The 19425-nt window shown below is 47.0% G+C and overlaps 1 protein-coding gene across 1 annotated transcript in view; it reads right to left on the reverse strand.

Annotated features, from left to right (window-relative positions):
* The window catches only part of Tmem233 (transmembrane protein 233), a 44513-nt gene that overhangs the window by 3616 nt on the left and 21472 nt on the right, over window positions 1-19425 (reverse strand). The window contains exon 2 of the mRNA NM_001101546.2: window positions 8948-9084. Within this exon, the coding sequence (NP_001095016.2) occupies window positions 8948-9084 (137 nt within the window). The remainder of the gene's footprint in view (window positions 1-8947; window positions 9085-19425) is intronic.

Below are 19425 nucleotides of genomic sequence, written 5' to 3' on the forward strand. Positions count from 1 at the left end.
AGATTTTCCCAGACTTTCTCGAGTAATAAGATTATCTTTTGTTCTAACGGATAACTCCTGCTTGGTCCTGGATAGCCTAGTAATGCTGGGTGGTTGCCATGGAAACCCACCATGTGATGACCTGTCAGTAAGTCTTCAATCCTATCTCTTGGGTTTTTTTGTTTTTTGTTTTCTGTTTTTCGAGGGTTTCTCTGTATAGCCCTGGCTGTCCTGGAGCTCACTTTGTAGACCAGGCTGGCCTCGAACTCAGAAATCCACCTGCTTCTGAGTGCTGGGATTAAAGGAAGGTGTGTACCACCATGCCTGGCTCCTATCTCTCTTTTTTTTTTTTTCACAAATGTTAACATATATATTTTTAAAGATTTATCTATTATATGTAAGTACACTGTAGCTGTCTTCAGATACTCCAGAAGAAGGAGTCAGATCTCGTTACAGATGGTTGTGAGCCACCATGTGGTTGCTGGGATTTGAACTCCGGACCTTCGGAAGAGCAGTCGGGTGCTCTTACCCACTGAGCCATCTCACCAGCCCGGCTCCTATCTCTTTTTCCAGCCTCCAGGGAAGGGAAGAGAGGCTGAGGCTGTGTTAATGTTAGTTCCTCATGCCAACAGTTATGAAACCCCTGCAACCGTTCAAAGAGTCAGGGTCTGAGAATCTTCTAGATTTCCAACAGCCTGTGCCTGGAGGAGGTTGCACACAGAGGCTCCCACACGGGATCCTTAATGATGGACTCCATCACAAATAAGTGCACATTTGTGCTTCTGTGAGTTCTAAGAGTCAACTACACACGTGGGCGGGGTCTGAAGAGGGGCCCTGGAACTCTGATTCCTAGGTGTTAGAAAATCACATTTAATCTGAGGCTTACCTCCTGATTGGGGAGGGGGTGGGGGGAGAGGGTGGGGCGGTATCTGAAGGGCAGGGCACCCAGCTGGTGTTTGCTGAGAGCTTCTCATTGTGTGGGATATTCTACCAACCTACATCTGATTACAGAAGTGCACAGCTTTGAACATATTAAAAAAAAAAAAAGAAGGGAAACATGTTTTTATCTCCTCTGCAAGGCATGTAAACAGTCCGGCTCTATGGCACACACCCATGGGCGAGAATGCTTTTTCATTAAGTAAAAACTGTAAGACGGTAGTTCTTACATTCTCTGATGTTAGAATACTTAGGATCAATCCCCTGTGAGATACTGCATTATTTATTTATTTATTTATTTATTTATTTATTTATTTATTTATTATATGCAAGTGCACTGTAGCTGTCTTCAGATGCACCAGAAGAGGGCATCAGATCTCATTACGGATGGTTGTGAGCCACCATGTGGTTGCTGGGATTTGAACTCAGGACCTTTGGAAGAGCAGTCAGTGCTCTTAACCACTGAGCCATCTCTCCAGCCCCGAGATACTGCATATTTTAAGATCACCCCAGGGCTTGTCTGGGACCCAGAGATCTACACTTACAAGTCCCCTGGCTGAATCTATCTGAGTGCTCAGGGTGCTTTGAAAAACAGGACCACCAAGAACAGCCAAACCTTGCTTGAATCTTCAAGGTGATTAGGAGCAAGCTAAACCCTGAAGACATAGCGTCTTGGGCCAGGAATATACATATGTTCAGGATGAGGAATACCACCTTTCATCTGTGCGACTCAACTCTGCAACTTTCCTGGCCCCTTGAGGGCAGAAAAGTCTCTGACTTTGAGAGACTTCAAGTTTCTGATGCTGTTTGGAGCAGTGCCATCTGACAAGAAGACATTGTTCTGTGCAAAATAATGAATATTTGCATTATCCTCATATCTTCTGAATTGATGACATGGAACCACTCCCCCAGCACCATGTGACTTACGTAGGTGGTCTGCAGAATTGGATGAGAGCTTTGTGTGAGTTTGGTTAAAGACTCTTATGATTTGGGACTGTTTAAAGAAAAACGATGGAGACATCGGCCATTTGAGTTCTATTCTCTGTCTTGATTATTATTTGAGAATAAAAACTAGCTATTTTACTGCTACTACTAGATAATTTTTTTCAGTGCTTGGGACCAAACCCCAGTTCTCGGTCACACCAAGCTGGCATTTTATTACTGAGCTATATTAATTAAAAACTTTTTTGAGATCAATATTCTTTTAGCACTTTATTTTTCTTTTAAAGATTTATTTTATGTATATGAGTATACTCTAGCTGTCTTCAGACACACCAGAAGAGGGCGTCAGATCCCATTACAGATGGTTGTGAGCTACCTTGTGGTTGCTGGGAATTGAACTCAGGACCTCTGGAAGAGCAGTCAGTGCTCTTTACCGCTGAGCCATCTCTCCAGCCCCCAGTAATATTTACTTGATTATTTTTATTTATGGATGCGTGTGTAACCGTATGTGAGTTCAGAAGCCAGAGGAGAGCATCGGGTCTTCTGGACCTCGAGTTGTGGGTGACCCCAGGTCTGTTTGCTGTGGTTGCTGGGAACTGGACTCAGTCCCTCAAGAGCAGCAAAGGCTCTTAGCCTCTGAGGCACTCTCTCACCCATTTATCATCAGTTTGTTAGATTTATTTCCTTTCATTTTCTGAACATGGGTGTTTTACATGTATATAGGTATCTGTCTTGTGCGCATGCTTGGTGCCCTTAGAGACCAGAAGAGGGCCTCGGATCCCCTGTGACCAGAGTTACAAACAGTAGAGCCACCTAATGTGGGTGCTGGGAATTGAACCCAGGTCCTCCGAATGAACAGCCAGTGGGCTTAACCACTGAGCCATCTCTCCAGCTCTCCCTTGTTTTGTTTATTTTGTTTTGAGAAAGGGTCTCTCCTGACAGTCCTGTAGACTCTGTCTACATAGAAACCAGACTCCCGAGCTAGAGAGATGGCTCAGCAGTTAAGAGCACTGTCTGCTCTTCTGAAGGTCCTGAGTTCAAATCCCAGCAACCACATGGTGGCTCACAACATAACGAGATCTGGCACCCTCTTCTGGAGTTTCTGAAGACAGCTACAGTGTACTTATAATAATAAATCTTTAAAAAAAAAGAAAAAAGAAAAATAAACCAGGTTCCTACCTCTGCCTCCTCCTGAGTACTGGGATGAAAGGTGTGTGCCACCATGCCCTTGGTTTTATTTGTTTGTTTGTTTTAAAGACAAATACAAACTTTTTTTTTAAAATCAGTCCTTTTCTTTAGAGAGGAGTTTTGAATTAAACTCAGAAAGTTCCCATATTTGTGACTTTTTGCCTCACCCAGGCCTGTTGTTTTGTTCATTCAGATTTCCTCGCCCTTCCATGAAGTCCTTTCGGACTCCCAAGTTGTCACAACAGAGCCTGCTGTGGGGACACATGCTAGCCCGTAACCCTATTCCCCTCCTTGGCATTATTTCCTTAGAGCAAACTAGGACAGTGAGCTTGCTGAGGTAAAGGAAAACTGACCACTCTGCTAAGGGCCACTCTTCGTGTGCCTTGGATTTCGGAGGAAGAAGGATGCCAGGGTCGGGCCACGAGGCTTCTCTTAAACACTGGGATCAGGGACAGTTCAGAGCTGAAAAATTGCAGATGGGTGCACATCTGATTTATCTCATTGAAGTCCTCTAAATGTTCGTTGGATGACAATATCTTTAAACCTTCCCAACCTGTGCTTTAATTGTTCCACGATGCAATTTAATTCTTCCAAAGTAGGGCGGGGATATTTTATCTCAAAGGATTACAGAGAAATTGGTTCTGCTATTCAATTTATTGGGAGATGTAATTGATTTCTCTTCTCTCTCTCTCCCTTGCACAAAGAACAAATATTAAAATATTAATTTATTTGTGGCAGGATCTTAACACATAGAGTAGGCTGACCATCACTCTTGCGAAATGCTATAGATCATTTGAGTTTCTCCATGGGATTCTAACTCTGGGAACCCTCTTTGGTTTTCTTTGATAACTTGGAGAGAAATGTAGCTAGAAAGGCTCTGAACGTATAGACAGGAAGACAATTCTAGCTTCTTTTGCAGCTGGGGATAAAAGAGGTCTGGGAACTTAACAGCTGGCTCAGATGGTCTGTGTGTTAGCTCGAGGTTTTATTTTGAGACAAGGTCTCACTATGCAGCTCAGGAACTTGATACGTAGTACAGGCTGTCCTTGAACTCATAGAGTCTGGGCTTCAGCACTCTGACTGCTGGGATTACAGATAGACATTACCAGGTCCAAACTAGGATTTGAATCCTGGTAAAAACCTGGGGCCTAAAGCCATGCTCTAACCACTGTGAGACACTACTCCGAGGAAGACAGAATGGAGAGGTAGCCTCCAATTCATAATTCATATTTGTACTAGGAAAGCCTTAACCATACGTCTGCACACACCAATACCTTGTCACACCTGGAGACATTTGTATTATGAATAGCGGATGTCCTTATGCCATAACTTCTGGGTTTCTTGGTCAAGAAAAACTTGCGTGATATTTTAGGGACAAACACCTTATTTTTTTAAATATGTGTGTATGTATGTGTGCATGTGTGTCTCTGTGTGTGCATGTGTGTAATACAGCAGGTGCTAGTGGATGCCAGAGGCATCGGATGCTCCTGGCGCTGGAGTTACAGGCAGTTGTGAGCCACCCCTTGTGGGTCCTGGGAACCTAACTCAGTTCCTGGCTAAGGGCAGGAAGCACTCATCACCGCTGGACGTTCTTGCCAGCCCTGACAATCTCATGTTTGAAAGCTAAATGTTTACCTCAGAATGCCACAGTGACAGGTTCCAATCTGCAGGTGTGGTTATTATTTTATGCTTGGGTTTTGACCCTTATTTTGGGTTTAAACAGTGTGATGGTTTGTATGTGCTTGGCCCAGGGGTTGGCATGATTAGAAGGTGTGGCCCTGTTGGAGTCGGTGTGTCGCTGTGGGTGTGGGCTTTAAGACCTTCATCCTAGCTGCCTGGAAGTCAGTCTTCCACTAAAGGCCTTCTGATAAAGATGTAGAACTCTCGGCTCCTCCTGCACCATGCCTGCCTGGATGCTGCCATGCCCCCACCTTGATGATAATGGACTGAACCTCTGAACCTGTAAGCCAGCCCCAGTTAAATGTCCTTATAAGAGTTGCTTTGGTTATGGTGTCTATTCAAAGCAGTCAAACTCTAAGACAAACAGTATAGTTGTCAACATCTAAATCGGATTTCTAATACCTTTTAAAAATGGGATCAACGTCTGGAGGGTTGGTTGCTCCCTTTAGAAGGGTTCACCACCATCTTCCTTTCCTGCCCCACCCCCTTACTGTTTCCTAACCAGGGCACTACATTTGGGTATGTTCCCTGCCTGACCCTGACATCTGTAAGCTTTGGCCCTGTCTCATTACAAACCTCACAGTGCTGTCACCCCCATTAATGAATGCTGGAGTTGACCGTAAAGCCAGAAGCATTTATCTCAGTCACTGGGCATCCCAGAAAAGGAGACATTGACAGACAGGTAGTATGATGTCATAGTTAAGATTCCAGTGCAGGGACAGAGACACAGTTCAGTGCTTGCTGTGTGAGCATGATTTCAGATCTCCAACACCAACATTAGAGCCAGGTATGGAAGTATAAGTCAGTCATTCCAGGGCTGAGGGTCCAGTGTCTGGATTCTCTGAGAGACTCTATGTCATACAATAAGGTGGAGAGGTGGGCTGGAGAGATGGCTCAGCAGCTAAGAGCACTGACTGCTCTTTTGAAGGTCCTGAGTTCAAATCCCAGCAACCACATGGTGGCTCACAACCATCCTTCGTGAGATCTGACGCCCTCTTTTGGTGCATCTGAAGACAGCTAATGTGTACTTAGATATAATAATAAATAAATCTTAAAAAAAAAATAAGGTGGAGAGGTGATGATCCTACCATCAACCCCTGACTTCCACGTGACCTACAGAAGTGAATCCAGCTACACACACGCACGCACGCGCACGCACGCACACACACACACACACACACACACACACACACACACATGAACACACATGCATGTATGCACGCATAAACACAAGCCCAGTACAGAGAACGGCAATGAAATTCTATCTTTTCTGCCAGCCATCTGTAAAACTTTAGACACATTACTTTGCTTCTTTGAGCCTCCACCTCCTTATCTGTAACACAGTACATCCTCTTGAGTTGTGTGGAGTGGTTATGCAAGCTAGCCATGTGAGCGCTCTGAGTGTCACCTGGTGTGTGACAGGCTCTGTGCCGATGACATTGTGAGTCTCATATTGCTGTCACTATAACCCACCTAGCTCTTAAGTCTGAGCTGGGCACTTAGTGTTTTCCTTAGAAAGGAAACCAAGACTGGCTTGTCCCTTCCCCCAGGACACTGTCCTTTGAGCTTGGCTCATGAGTACACAGACCTGCACCTTCTTCAGTGGCCTCTTAACAACCCAGTCCCCTCCTGCCACACCTAAGCAAGAGTGACCATAACTTCAGTAAGGGATCGCATGTCCAATGCATTAAGAAGCAGCCACTAAGCTGCACCCTTTCTCTGTCACCTACTTAATATGAACCACAGCTGGGGGAACTGAGGGCTAAGAAATTTAAACAATTGATCCGGGGTAACTGGGAACCTAGGCCCAGGTAGTCTGGTACCAAGCCTGTGCTATTTACTAATGCTTCATAGTTCCTTACAAACACACACACACACTCATGCACATATGCACACATATATACACGTGCACACACATTTGCACACACATACATGTACACACACATTTGCACACACATACATGTACACACACATTTGCACACACATACATGTACACATGCACCTACACACATACAACATATACATACAACATACATACATGTGCACACACACTCATGCACACAATGCACCCTCATACATACATATATACATACATGTATACGCATGTACACACAAACATACATGCACACATACACATATGTGTGCACACACATACCCACACACATATACGCATGCATACATTCATATCCACACACCCACACATGCACGAGCACCTACACACATAAACAACTACACAATGTGCACACACATGCGCACACACATGCCCACACACATATACACACACATGCACACTCATGCATACACACATGCACACAATGCATCCACACACATATACACACATGCACACCCATGCATACACACGCGCACAGACACACTCATGCATGCACACTCATGCTCTCTCACACATACATACTCACACACATGCACAGCCTTCTTAAGAATGAAGTCAGGCATGTTCACATCTGTTCTCCAGTATTCTCATTGTCCCCCTTTCCAGGCTGACATTACTGCATTTCACTGAACTTGGTGACCCCAGTGTCATCTAAGCCAATTCTGAGTTCCCTTTGCTCTTTCAGTGTTCCTTTTCCTTGGACACTCTCACCTGTTTCCCTCTCAGGACACTTTCTGTTAGGACCTGGGCTCTCCCATGTCTGCCTGGTCCTCATCTCTTGTGGATCTGGCTTATCCCACAGGAAGCTGTTCCCCTGTGACATCACTTCCTCTCAGTTGTCAGGGCTGGGCTGGCTATAGCCAGATTAAGGACCTGACCTCTTCCCTCCTCCACCACAGAAAGGTTGGTGTTCTCAGCCTCAGGGGCAGAGTGCTTCAGTCTAGGATGAAGGAGGCATTAGTTACCTAGGAAGAAAAGCTATAAGATTCTCAGCACAATGGATTTAGGTTTCTCATTTCTGGGCCTGGGCTGTGTGCCATGTGGCCTTTTCCTTTGTCAGAAAATAGCCTTGATTCTGTCGGGAAAAGTTCACTGCAGCTTATTAGAGAAGTCAGAAAAAAAATATGTCCAAATCCAGATAGAAACATCACCGTCCCTCTCCCTGTGAGAGGAGGGCTCATGGGTGATTGCAAAGCACATGGCTCTTCCGTCCTTGAGCTGAGAATTCGATGAGCCCAATGCAAAGTCACGCAGGTTATAATTTTACAGACAAGTAGTGAGGTAGTGAGGCGGTTATTAGAATGATCCTGGATGTTCCAAGTGTACCTTCACGTCTCCTATGCTCTGACAGCCAGGTGGGACCGTGTGACAGGCTTCTGTCACCTAATTGTGAGCCTAAGTGGGATTCGCTAAGGCAATAGGAAGTCCTATAGTTCTCTGATTTTCCCTACTCCCTGCCTTAGCCTGACGTCACTTCCTGCTCTAGAAATGAAGGTTGGAGAGGCATAGCCCACAGATAAAGCTACCTGTTTCTGTAAATAAGGTTTTTACCAGGACACAGCCACAGCGATTGTTCCCACACAGTCTGTGGCTGCAGCTGTGTCCTGGTGGCAGATTTGTGGTGAGAGAGGCCTTGTGGCCTTCGAGGTCCAGAATATTTACCACCATGCCAGAGCGATCCAGTCGAAGTGTGTGAGGACAGGCCCTGGTGCCTCAGATCGAGGACTGCCCGGAACAATTTACTGGGGAGATTTGCTGATGAAACTTTGCTTCTGGGCGTACAAGAACAGTTGGATCCCTACAGCTTGGGTCAGAACGAAGGGGACGGTAACTCCATCCTTGTTGGAATGTCCTTAGTTCATCTTCAGAGGGTATTGAAGGGTCAGATGTACCCCTTGGGCCCGGGTCTGATTGTTGACTTTCATATTCTACTTTAATGGTTTTGTGTATATGTGGAAACTAAGCAGGAAAAACTGATTAGGGTCATTCTGCAGGTAAACATGTCAGTTATGACTCAAGATGGGTACAGTCATGTCACGTTCTTCTCTAGATAGGACTGCTATAATACAGCTGAGTTATTGATAGTCTGGGTCTCAGAATGCCTGTGTGGGAAAGAGAGAGACCTTGAATATGCCCTGCATGGTCTGTGTAACAAGAAATATGAAGACCCTGCTTTTTTTTTCCCTCAAGACAGGGTTTCTCTGTGTAGCCCTGGCTGTCCTGGAACTCACTCTGTAGACCAGGCTGGCCTCAAACTCAGAAATTCACCTGCCTCTGCCTCTCAAGGAGAAAAGCTCTTACTAGCAGGAGGGTTTCGGGGCACCCACTTACTTCCTGGAGAAGTGCACCGCACAGGAGACGCCGATGATGACCAGGCCGATGATGATGGAGGCAATGGCCACCCACTTGGCGTTCCGCCCCAGCCTCCTGGCTCCTTCGTAGTCTCCATCATTGTAGCTGTTCAGAGACTGGGGGACACAAAGGAAGAGCTGGTGACCACAGACACTCTATACAGAAAGGCATGAGCCTTCTCAGACTGTCTTGATAGAATACTTCTTCTTCTTCTTGTTTTTTAAAGATTTATTTATTTTATGTATGTGAGTACACTGTTACAGTCTTCAGGAACACCAGGAGAGGTCATTGGATCCCATTACAGATGGTTGTGAGCCACCATGTGGTTGCTGGGAATTGAACTCAGGACCTCTGGAAGAGCAGTCAGTGCTCTCAACCACTGAACCATCTCTCCAGCCCCATAGAGCCACTTTTTTTTTTTTTTTTTTTTTTTTTTTTAGTCAGGGTTTCTCTGTGTAGCCCTGGCTGTCCTGAAACTCACTCTGTAGACCAGGCTGGCCTCAAACTCAGAAATCTGCCTGCCTCTGCCTCCCAAGTGCTGGGATTAAAGGCATGCGCCACCACTGCCGGGCTAGAACCACTCTTAAGGAGCCATTGGAGACTGCTCATCTCAGTGTCAGGCTGTCGAGAAAGCATTGTTATCATCTGTCCTCAGGAAGCCTTTCCTCAGTCCAAGGCTTCTGTATTTCCTACTTACCATACCCCCACCCCCCCATACAGAGACTGTATGAGTGGTGATGTTGGCCTCTCTCTTTCAGCCCAGTATATTGGCTTCCATGGCCACACTTGCCAAGTGGAAGATACTTAATGCATATCTAACCCCGCAGATACATATCTGTAGACATGCCCTGTCAAGACATGCAGGACATGGCCCTGTCAAATGCAGTCATTGCAAAGTATGTCCCACAGCCCAGGCCAGCTGGGGCCCTGCTTTTGCATAGCTCATTTGGATCGGACACAAATTCATTTGTTTGTAATCGCTTGTGACTGCTTTTGTGCTACAGTGACAGCGTTAGGGACTTGGGACAAAGGTTATAGCGTTTGTCAAGCCCAAGCTATCTGCTGGTTGGTTATTTACAGAAAACATCCAGTCATTCACACATTAAGAACTTTGGCTCAATTATTCATTTCTATGCGGAAGTCAGTGCTCTTAACCACTCTTTTTTTTTTTTTTTTTGTGGTTTTTCAAGACAGGGTTTCTCTGTGTAGCTCTGGTTGTCCTGGAACTCACTCTGTAGACCAGGCTGGCCTCGAACTCAGAAATCCGTCTGCCTCTGCCTTCACCTCCCAAGTGCTGAGTGCACCACCACTGCCCCGCACACTCTTAACCGCTGAGCCATCTCTCCAGCCCCGCCAAGACTGTCTTTTAACTGGAACACCCAGATGTAGCTTCTCAGGCTGTTAAAATGTTGCAACAATGAGAAAAGCTACCCAGGGAGCCTTGGTCCTTCTCCTTTAATCCCCCAAGAGCCACCTAAGATTGGGGGTGGGGGTGGGGCGGCAGAGGCAGAGAGGCCTGGGATCAGGACTTCAGGTTAGTCCTTGGTTCTAGCCAGCTCCAGCCCACCTGGGATCTAGTTGAGAAAGCACAAGATCTAGCTCATCTCATGGGTCAGATTCTATTTGAGCAGCTGGGATAGGTACAGGAGCAGCCAACCTTTCCAAGGCTCATTGTCCCTGTCTGAGAATTGGAGGTAGTAGTGGAAGCAGCTTCACACAGACGATTCAAGGAATTAACACGTGAATTGGACACTGCTTTTCCTGTGAATTGGCTGCAACCCCAGCCTCCTCTGGTATTGTAACCGTGGGGTCTTTGGGTGTGCCGGGGCGTGATCCTGAGGACCCAGGTTCAGACAGGTGTTTTAGATTCTTCACAGTCAAAGTCACTGCAAGGAGCATTAGGAATCCAAATTCCGACCTTGTGATCTCGCGTAGAGTTAGGAAGATTCAGACCCTCCACCCCTGACAGACAAATGATCATTCTTTTGTGCGTCCTTGGAAAATGTCTTCGAGATCAGCAGTCATGAAGACTTGAGCAAGAAGAGGAGAAATAATGAGATCCTCCAACAGGGTTAACTCTTGACTGTCTGGGCAAGAAAAGCTTTTGCTCTCCAATAGCAGTGACCAAATAAGTAGGGAGGATAACCAGCCTGGGTTACACTGGAAGGCAAACCTATCGTCAGGGCATCGCCTGTGGGCTCAGGAGAGAGTGGGTGGGGGCTCAGGAGAGAGTGGGGGCTCAAGGGAGAGATGGGGGCTCAGGGGAGGCTCAGGGGAGAGATGGGGGAGAGATGGGGGCTCAGGGGAGGCTCAGGGGAGAGATGGGGGAGAGATGGGGGCTCAGGGGAGAGATGGGGGTTCAGGGGAGAGATGGGGGCTTAGGAGAGAGTGGGGGCTCAGGGGAGAGATGGGGGACTCAGGGGAGAGATAGAGGTTCAGGGGAGAGATGGGGGCTCAGGGAAGAGATGGGGGCCTCTGGGCTATTCGGCTTGTTTGGGTCAGGTCAGCAAAGCCACAATGACCACCTGGCTAAGGGGTTTGAGTACCAGCTACGGATACATCCTTCGTCACCATCAGACAGCCTGGCACCCTGCGTGTGACTCTCCTCCTCCTTGGGTACCACCCTCTCCCCAAGATTCATGAGAGAGATCCTGAAGGCTTGAGACAGTTAAAAAAAAATAACTCTTTCAATGCCAAGGAGAATTTTTTTCTCTGTATATAGGACTTAGCTCTGCCTTCATTTCCCCTCTTGCCTCTTGGAGAAGGCTCTCCCTGGTAAGACTGCTAGGTGAACATAAAGATATTGGGCAGGGATCAGGGCAGAAGAGACTCAAGATTCCAGGCTAAGGGACTTCTGCTATGGGGCCAGCCTAAGGGTCATGTAAGAGTTACTTTGTTCATAGCTGGGACAAAGCACCTGACAAAGATAGCGTCAAGGAGGAGGAGGGGTTTACTGTCTGTCTGAGGCTGCAGGAGATCCGCGGTGGTTAGCTTGTTCACGTTAGGACAAGGATCAGAAACAGAGAGAAAGGGACCAAGAACTAGAGGTGGAGCAGAGATCCTCCGAGGCCCATCTCTAATGGCCTACCTCTGTACAAGTCGGACCCTTGTACTCCAAGTTTCCCCAACCTCCTCAGACAGCAAGGGGTAGAGGGCACCGAGTGCTAGACACTCCCATCTAGACATTTAACAATGGGAGCTGGGGACGGTGGGAGGGATCCTCGGGCCCACTCCAGTGCGGTGGTGTGGCTCAGGGACTCAGACATTTTGGACAAGTGCTTCCTACCCTGGCTGTAGTTATTTTTTTCTTTCAGGTAAGTGTCATTCTCAGGGGCTCTTGGCAGATGGGACAGATCAAAGTTGTAGAAACGAGTGTTAGAGAAAAGTGCATGGTTTATAAATCTTTTTCTTCCAAAGAGCTCAGAGTGCAAATGGCGCCCCTCTGGTCCGAAGGGATGAGAAAGGATCCTGGATGGCTTCAGATGACTAAGATGTTGGAGCAGATTCTGTCCTTCAAGCAATGGTCGTGTGGATTGAACTCAGGTCATCAGGCCTGGTGACAAGTGCTTTTACCTGCTGAGCCACCTTGCTGCCCTGGTTTATATCATCTTATTATTTTTTAAAATTATGAATGCAATTTGGATACATGCCAATCACTTAAACGCTACAGAAACAAACAGAACATAAAAACACCATTTAATCTTATATCTCAGAGTTATGTAGATTGGTATGTCTTTTAGATGCTTCACCCACAAATCCTGTGGAAGTAGTCCTGACACTCCTCCAGCTTCCACTTAGATTGATGTTGGGAGAAAGAAATTTGCACTCTGAGATAAAGCCAGAGTAATATGTCTGCATGTCTAATCCCGGTCCTTCACATGTGACTGCCTCACACATTTCCTAGAATCGTTGTAAAGACAGCTTCATATTCCCTCTGGCAAGGTTGGTGGCACAGCACAGGCTACAGGGGGAGCACGGTACAGGCTACAGGGGGAGCACGGCACAGGCTACAGGGGGAGCACAGCATAGGCTACAGAGGGAGCACAGCACAGGCTACAGGGGGAGCACGGCACAGGCTACAGGGGGAGCACGGCACAGGCTACAGGGGGAGCACGGCACAGGCTACAGAGGGAGCACGGCACAGGCTACAGAGGGAGCACGACACAGGCTACAGGGGGAGCACGGCACAGGCTACAGGGGGAGCACGGCACAGGCTACAGGGGGAGCACAGCATAGGCTACAGGGGGACCTCAGCACATGCTGCAGAGGGGATGTTTTGTTCTTACTATGAACAGCCTGCTGTAAATCCTGGGAGACTTAGCAGATGTATCGCTTGATATTTCCTCTAGACAGCAGTCTTGTGCTTTTCATTTGGCTAGTTGGTAGAACCTTTGAACTTGGACTTCTTTGGATTTCTTTCTAAGTAAATCCAATCGAAACCTTTCCCTCTCTGCTCCCTCTCTCTTTTCTCTTTCTCCTTTCCCTTCTCTTCTGCTTTTCTTTCTTTCTCTCTCTCTCTCTCTCTCTCTCTCTCTCTCTTTCTTTCTTTCTTTCTTTCTTTCTTTCTTTCTTTCTTTTCTCTCTCTCTCTCTCTCTCTCTCCCTCCCTCCCTCCCTCCCTTTCCCTCCCTCCCTTTCTCTCTCTCTCTCTCTTTCTTTCTTCCTTCCTTCCTTTCTTTCTTTCTTTCTTTCTTTCTTTCTTTCTTTCTTTCTTTCTTTCTTTCTTTCTTTCTTTCTTTCTTTCTTTCTTTTCGAGACAGGGCTTCTCTGTATAGCCCTGGCTGTCCTCTCACTTTGTAGACCAGGCTGGCCTCAAACTCAGAAATCCGCCTGCCTCTGCCTCCTGAGTGCTGGGATTAAAGGCGTGCGCAACCACGCCCAGCTTGCTTTTTCTTTCTTATCCCCCCTTTTATAAAGGTTTTGGCTCCTGTTATAGTTCTGGAATGTTCCCCAGTGGGCCATTTGCTTCAGGCTTGGTGGTGGAACATTCAAGAGGTGGGGTTGGGAGGGTCAGGTAAGTGGGGCTATGTCCTTGAAGGGACTCATAGCATCTTTATCTCTCTCCTCCAATCTCTCTGTCTGTCTCTCTCTCTGTTTCTGTCTCTCTCCCAGCTTCAGTGAGGGGAGTCACTTCCTCTACCCATGTTCCTGTCATGATATACTCGCCTCTTCACAACTCAAAAAGCCATAGGACAGAAGGACCACACACAGAAACCACTAAATCTCTGAGCCGAGGCGAACCCTTTCTCCCTGCAAGGTGACGGGGGTGTTTTGTTATAGTAGGTGGGAGACCGGTGGTACAGCTTCTCATCATCCCGGGACAAAACGGGAACCACAACAGGCAGTATCCATGGACTGTTCCTTAATGCATGACACCACGTCACACTCTTCTCAAGGACTATCTCACTTCAGCTCTCTGAGGTGGGGAGTTGACCACTATGGTGTTACTGATGGGAAGAATGTTAAGGCATAAGGTTAAGGCATTCACAAAAAAGTACACAGCTTATTTGGTTAGGTCTTTCTGTCTGTCTCTGTCTCTATATCTCTCTCTGTCTCTGTCTCTGTATCTCTCTTTCTCTCTCTCCCTCTCTCTGTATCACATACATAGATATAGGTGTTTGGATATTTTATATTTTTCTTTGTTCCAAAAATATGACTACTAGTTTCTGCCCACTACAGGGCGAGCTGATGCTTTTAGCTCTGTCATAGCTCTGTGCTCTGTTTCCATTGTTATTCAAGAGACTGAGTCGTAGTGATAGACTTTCTCACCTTAATGTTGTGTTATCATTGAAACACATTGTTTCTTGATGAAAACTTACTTATTTATTACAAGGGCTTCCTGTGTTTCCTGTGTTACCTAGGCTGGCCTTGAACTTTTGATCCTCCTGTCTCTGTCTCCTGGGGGCTGGAATTAAAGGTATTTACCACCACGCCTGGCTATCTGGTATTTATTTTTATCTATCTATCTATCTATCTATCTATCTATCTATCTATCTATCTATCTAGTGTGCATATGTGTATAAGGGGTTGGTCATGTGTGTGCATGTGTGGGTGTGGCCAGAACATAACTGAAAGTGTTGTTCCTCAGGTATCCATCTTTTTACAGAGACAGGGTCTCTCACTGGCCCGGTGCTAGCCAGGTAGGCCAGGCTAGTTGGCTGGAGAATTCCAGGGATTCTCTTCTTTGCCTCCCTGTTCACTGTTTCTACACTGATTCTTAGGGAGCCTGGACATAGCATGGATTTTCCGTTTAAGCTACAGATTTCCTCATTTTACAAATGGCTCACTCTTCCCCCTACCTGAGCCCCAAGCCTGAAAAGTGTTGACAAGCCACTCTTACGCTAAACGGTCACTTGAGTCTCGTCCATCACAAAATGTGTTAAAAGAGAAGCCTTTAGTGTCCCCCTACCCCAATGTTTTATTTCCCTCTGGGACACCAATGCACCTTTACCAGAGTACAGAATAAATGCGTTTCCATCATATGCTCGGTAAGGCAGCCCAAACTCCCTCCCGCCGTTTCCCTTTTCTCTTGGATCCTACAGGCAAAATGTAGTTGTCACCACATGCAGGTTGTGGTGAGGTGCTGTGAACTTGTAAACAGCACACACCCTTCTACAGAAATGCAGGCCAAGGCATCTCTCTGGTGGTAACCTAATGCCGTCGTGATCACTGCCTAGAGTCACTCTGAGCCTCTTCATGCTTGCCTTCCTCGAGAAGACATGATCCACATACCCAGGAAGGGAGTTGGTCAGGAACCGGAAGTGTCGAGGACCGTGTCTATGCTCAGCCAGAAGAAGACTGCAGCAGGGAACAGCAAACCCATCATGCCCTGCGGCGGCCACTCTTGGCTTCCTGTCGGTGGGACATCTCAAGAGACACTAGAGTAATGCTATCAATGTTGGTAGCTGCATCTCAATGCTAGTGGATCTGGTGTCTAGGAATTCCTGACATTTTGTAGCACATGGTACATCTATCACTCTTTCTTTCCTAAGCCAGGAAAACATGAAGGTCCTTTCCCTCTGCTCTTCAGAGAACTCTTGATACAACTCATGTGGTGCCTGGATGGTATAGCATCCTCTATGTGGTTGCTGCCATAGAAACCAGAAGTGAAGCTCTCCAAAGCTGTTTTGTACATTACCCTTTATCAGTCAATTCTAACATTGGCTGAACCTTAGACTTGCTTAGGGGGAGTATAGTGTGCTTTAAGATATTCCCATGTTCAAGTCTTTAAGGCTATTTAAATCAGGATGTTTAGGGATGGGTGCCAAGGATTTTTGCTTTTTTGCTTTCTTGAGACAGAATCCAGGCTAACCTTGAACTCATGATCTTTCTGCCTCCTGCCACCAGGGTGCTGAGATGACAGGCCTGTGCCGTCATACTTAGATGTTCAATATGTGTTTTGGAAGTTTCTGAAGTCATTTTGAGGAGTGGTAGATCGACAACCACTGTCTTAGATGGGCATTCATTCATTCATTCATTCACTCATCCAATAAAGTTTACCTAAACATCCCCTCGACCGCTCCGGCCATCATGTAGCTTAGGTTCTGGAGGGGACAGAGAATAAACAAATAAGTGTGCTGACAAATGAGAGGATTATAGGATATTATTAAGTCAGGAGAAATGGAGGGAAAAGGAGCTCCAACAGGCAGGGATGTAGACGGACTCGGGCAGGTAGAGAGCTGGAGGGAGGGAGGTCCTGGCTGTAAGGAGAACCAGGATAGAGGTGGGGAAGAGCTGTCAGAGGCTGCTTGGGAAACTCAATATGGCTGAAATGTTGGGAGAGAGAAGGAGGCATGTTCACAGTAGTAATACTGCTATAATAACTGTGCATGCTTAGTATTGTGCCAGGCACCGTGGGAGGCACTTAATGGGGGTAAAAACCAATTTTAACCCACTGTACACATCAGAAAGCCAAGGCTCAGAGATGCAAGTAACATGACGGGGCTTCAAACTTAAGCAAAAGGCATTTCATTGACCAAGCCTTCACCGTAGCTACTGCAGCCAACCTGCCAGAACCTAAGGGGAATGAATTGACTGACGTACATACCTGACTTGATTCTAACTCAAGACAGTGTTGTCTGCTGGTCAAGAAAAGAAGGAGCAGGGCCTTCTAGGCTGCGCCTCTAATCTTACCATGTCGGCAGTTTGTTCTCTTGTCCTTCACTGCTGTGAAGTCTCTATATTCACCCTCAAACAACCCCCCTCCACCACCACCACCACCACCACCACCACCACCACCACCACCACACAACACAAAATATGGAAAGACATGAAGAGGTTGTTTGTGCTTTAGCTGCCTGGTGATTCTGGCTTTAGTGAGCCGGTTCATGCAAGGTGCTCAGGACAGAGTCTCAGGACTAGTGAAATGGCTTCGGTCCTCCCACCATTATTGCACTGGTTGATGAAGATGGAAACAGACACATATGAGAAGGAGTGGGGGTAGTGGGGGAAGGGAGGAGAGGAGGGAGGAGTACTTGGGGAAGGGGGGGTTGGGAGGGGGAGAGGAAGGAGGGGGAGGAGGGAGGGGAAGAGGAGGAATGGGGAGGAGGTAGGGGTAGTGGCAGAAGGGGTGGAGGAGGAAGGGCTAGTGAGGAAAGGGGGTGGGAGAGGGGAGGGAGCGGGAGGAGGAAGGGGAAGGAGGGAGGGGGAGAGGACAGAGGGCTGTGACCAGATGCAAAGTAAATAAATGAATAAATTAATGAAAAATAAAAAGAAAACTATATGCATGTATATTGTGTGTGTGTGTGTGTGTGTGTGTGTGTGTGTGTGTGTGTGTATGTTTGTGAGTATATATATTTGTAAGTGTAAGCGGTCAGGCACATACGGAGATGTGTATGTGGAATTCCGAGGATGTTGGTTCTCACCCACCATCATGTCTTTGAGACAGGGTTTCTTGTTCTCTGCTGTTTATGCTGGCAGCCGGCATGCCAGCTTCTTGGGATTCTACCGTCTCTGCCTCCCTGTGCTGTGGGAATGCTGGGATGGCACACGGAAGTGTGCTATTGCGTCCAGCTTTATGTGCATTCTTGGAATCTGAATTCAGGCCCTCACGTCCTGCCTGGGGAGCACTTATCCACTGAGCCGTGTCTCCGCAGCTCCAATTATACTTTTAAATAAGATTTGTTTTTATTTTCTGTGCATGAGCGCTTACATGCACGTTGGCATGTGTACCACGTACATAGCTTATACTCAAAGAGAGCGCCAGATGTCTGTGAACTGGGAGTTACAGACTGTACATGCTGTGAGCCATGATGTGGGAGCTGAGAACAAACCCACAACTTTTTTGGGGGGTGGGGTGGGGGTTGAGACAGGGTTTCTCTGTGTAGCCCTGGCTGTCCTGGAACTCACTCCGGCCTCAAACTCAGAAATCTGCCTGTTTCTGCCTGCCAAGTGCTGGGATTAAAGGCACGTGCCACCACGGCCACAACTTCCACAAGAGCAGCAAGTGCTCTTGACTGCTGAGCCATCTCTCCAACCCCTCCAAGCACACTTTCTACGTCCCACATCCCCAGTGTGACTGTGCAGTGGCTTTTCTGGAGAACACCTGCTATCTGATAACGCTAAGCCTGTGAGCACGAAGAGCAGAGATTCGAACCCAGGGCTTTGGGCCAGATAGATGCTCCTGCTGAGCGGTATCCACCTTTTCATAGCTTTTTGTTGCTTGTTTTCTACTGTGAGACACCGTCTCACTAGGTTATCCGGGCTGGCTTTGAACTTGCCATCTTCCTGTGTCAGTTCCAGGAGTAGCTGAGATTAGGAGCCTATGCCACCAGTCCTAGCTTGGAACTCACATTTTAAATATGTATTACTTATATGTAATTATGGGCTTAACTCTGATGTTTTTATACATACTCATAATGTCTTTTAATTGTATTCCTTTTTCCCTGTTATATTTTCTTGTCTCCCCGTACACGTCTGCTAATTACCTGCCTCTTTCTAACTACCCTCTCTTTGTTTCTGCTTTTCTGTTGTGTGTGTGTATGTGTGTGCATTTGTGTGTGTGCATACATGTGTATATGTATGCACATGCATGTGTACATGTGTGCCTGTGTGCATTTGTGTGTGTGTGTGCATGCATGTGCATGCTTGTGTGTGTGTGTGACCTGAGCTTCATCAGACTGTTTACAGGAGCACAGATGGTTTGCTTATGGGGTGCCTTACCAGTGTCTATACTACTGAAGACAACATCTCTCCCTCTCTCTATCCACCTTTAACTGTGAGTTAATCCTCAGGAAGGGGTGGGGTCCCATGCATCTCTCCCACGTCTGTCACACTGTGTTGACTGGCTCAGCTCTGCACAGGTAAATTCTAGGATTGTGACTCTCGGCAGCTGTGAGTTCAAGAGCTCAGAGATCCTGCTCTGCCTGGAAGTCAGCTCTGCACGCTTTTCCTCGCCCGCTTCCTCTGGTTCTTCATTCTCTCTGCCCTTCCCCACTCTCTGTGTCCTGATCCTGGGAG

Source organism: Mus musculus, chromosome 5 (assembly GCF_000001635.26).
Source record: "Mus musculus strain C57BL/6J chromosome 5, GRCm38.p6 C57BL/6J".
NCBI classification, from domain to species: Eukaryota; Metazoa; Chordata; class Mammalia; order Rodentia; family Muridae; genus Mus; species Mus musculus.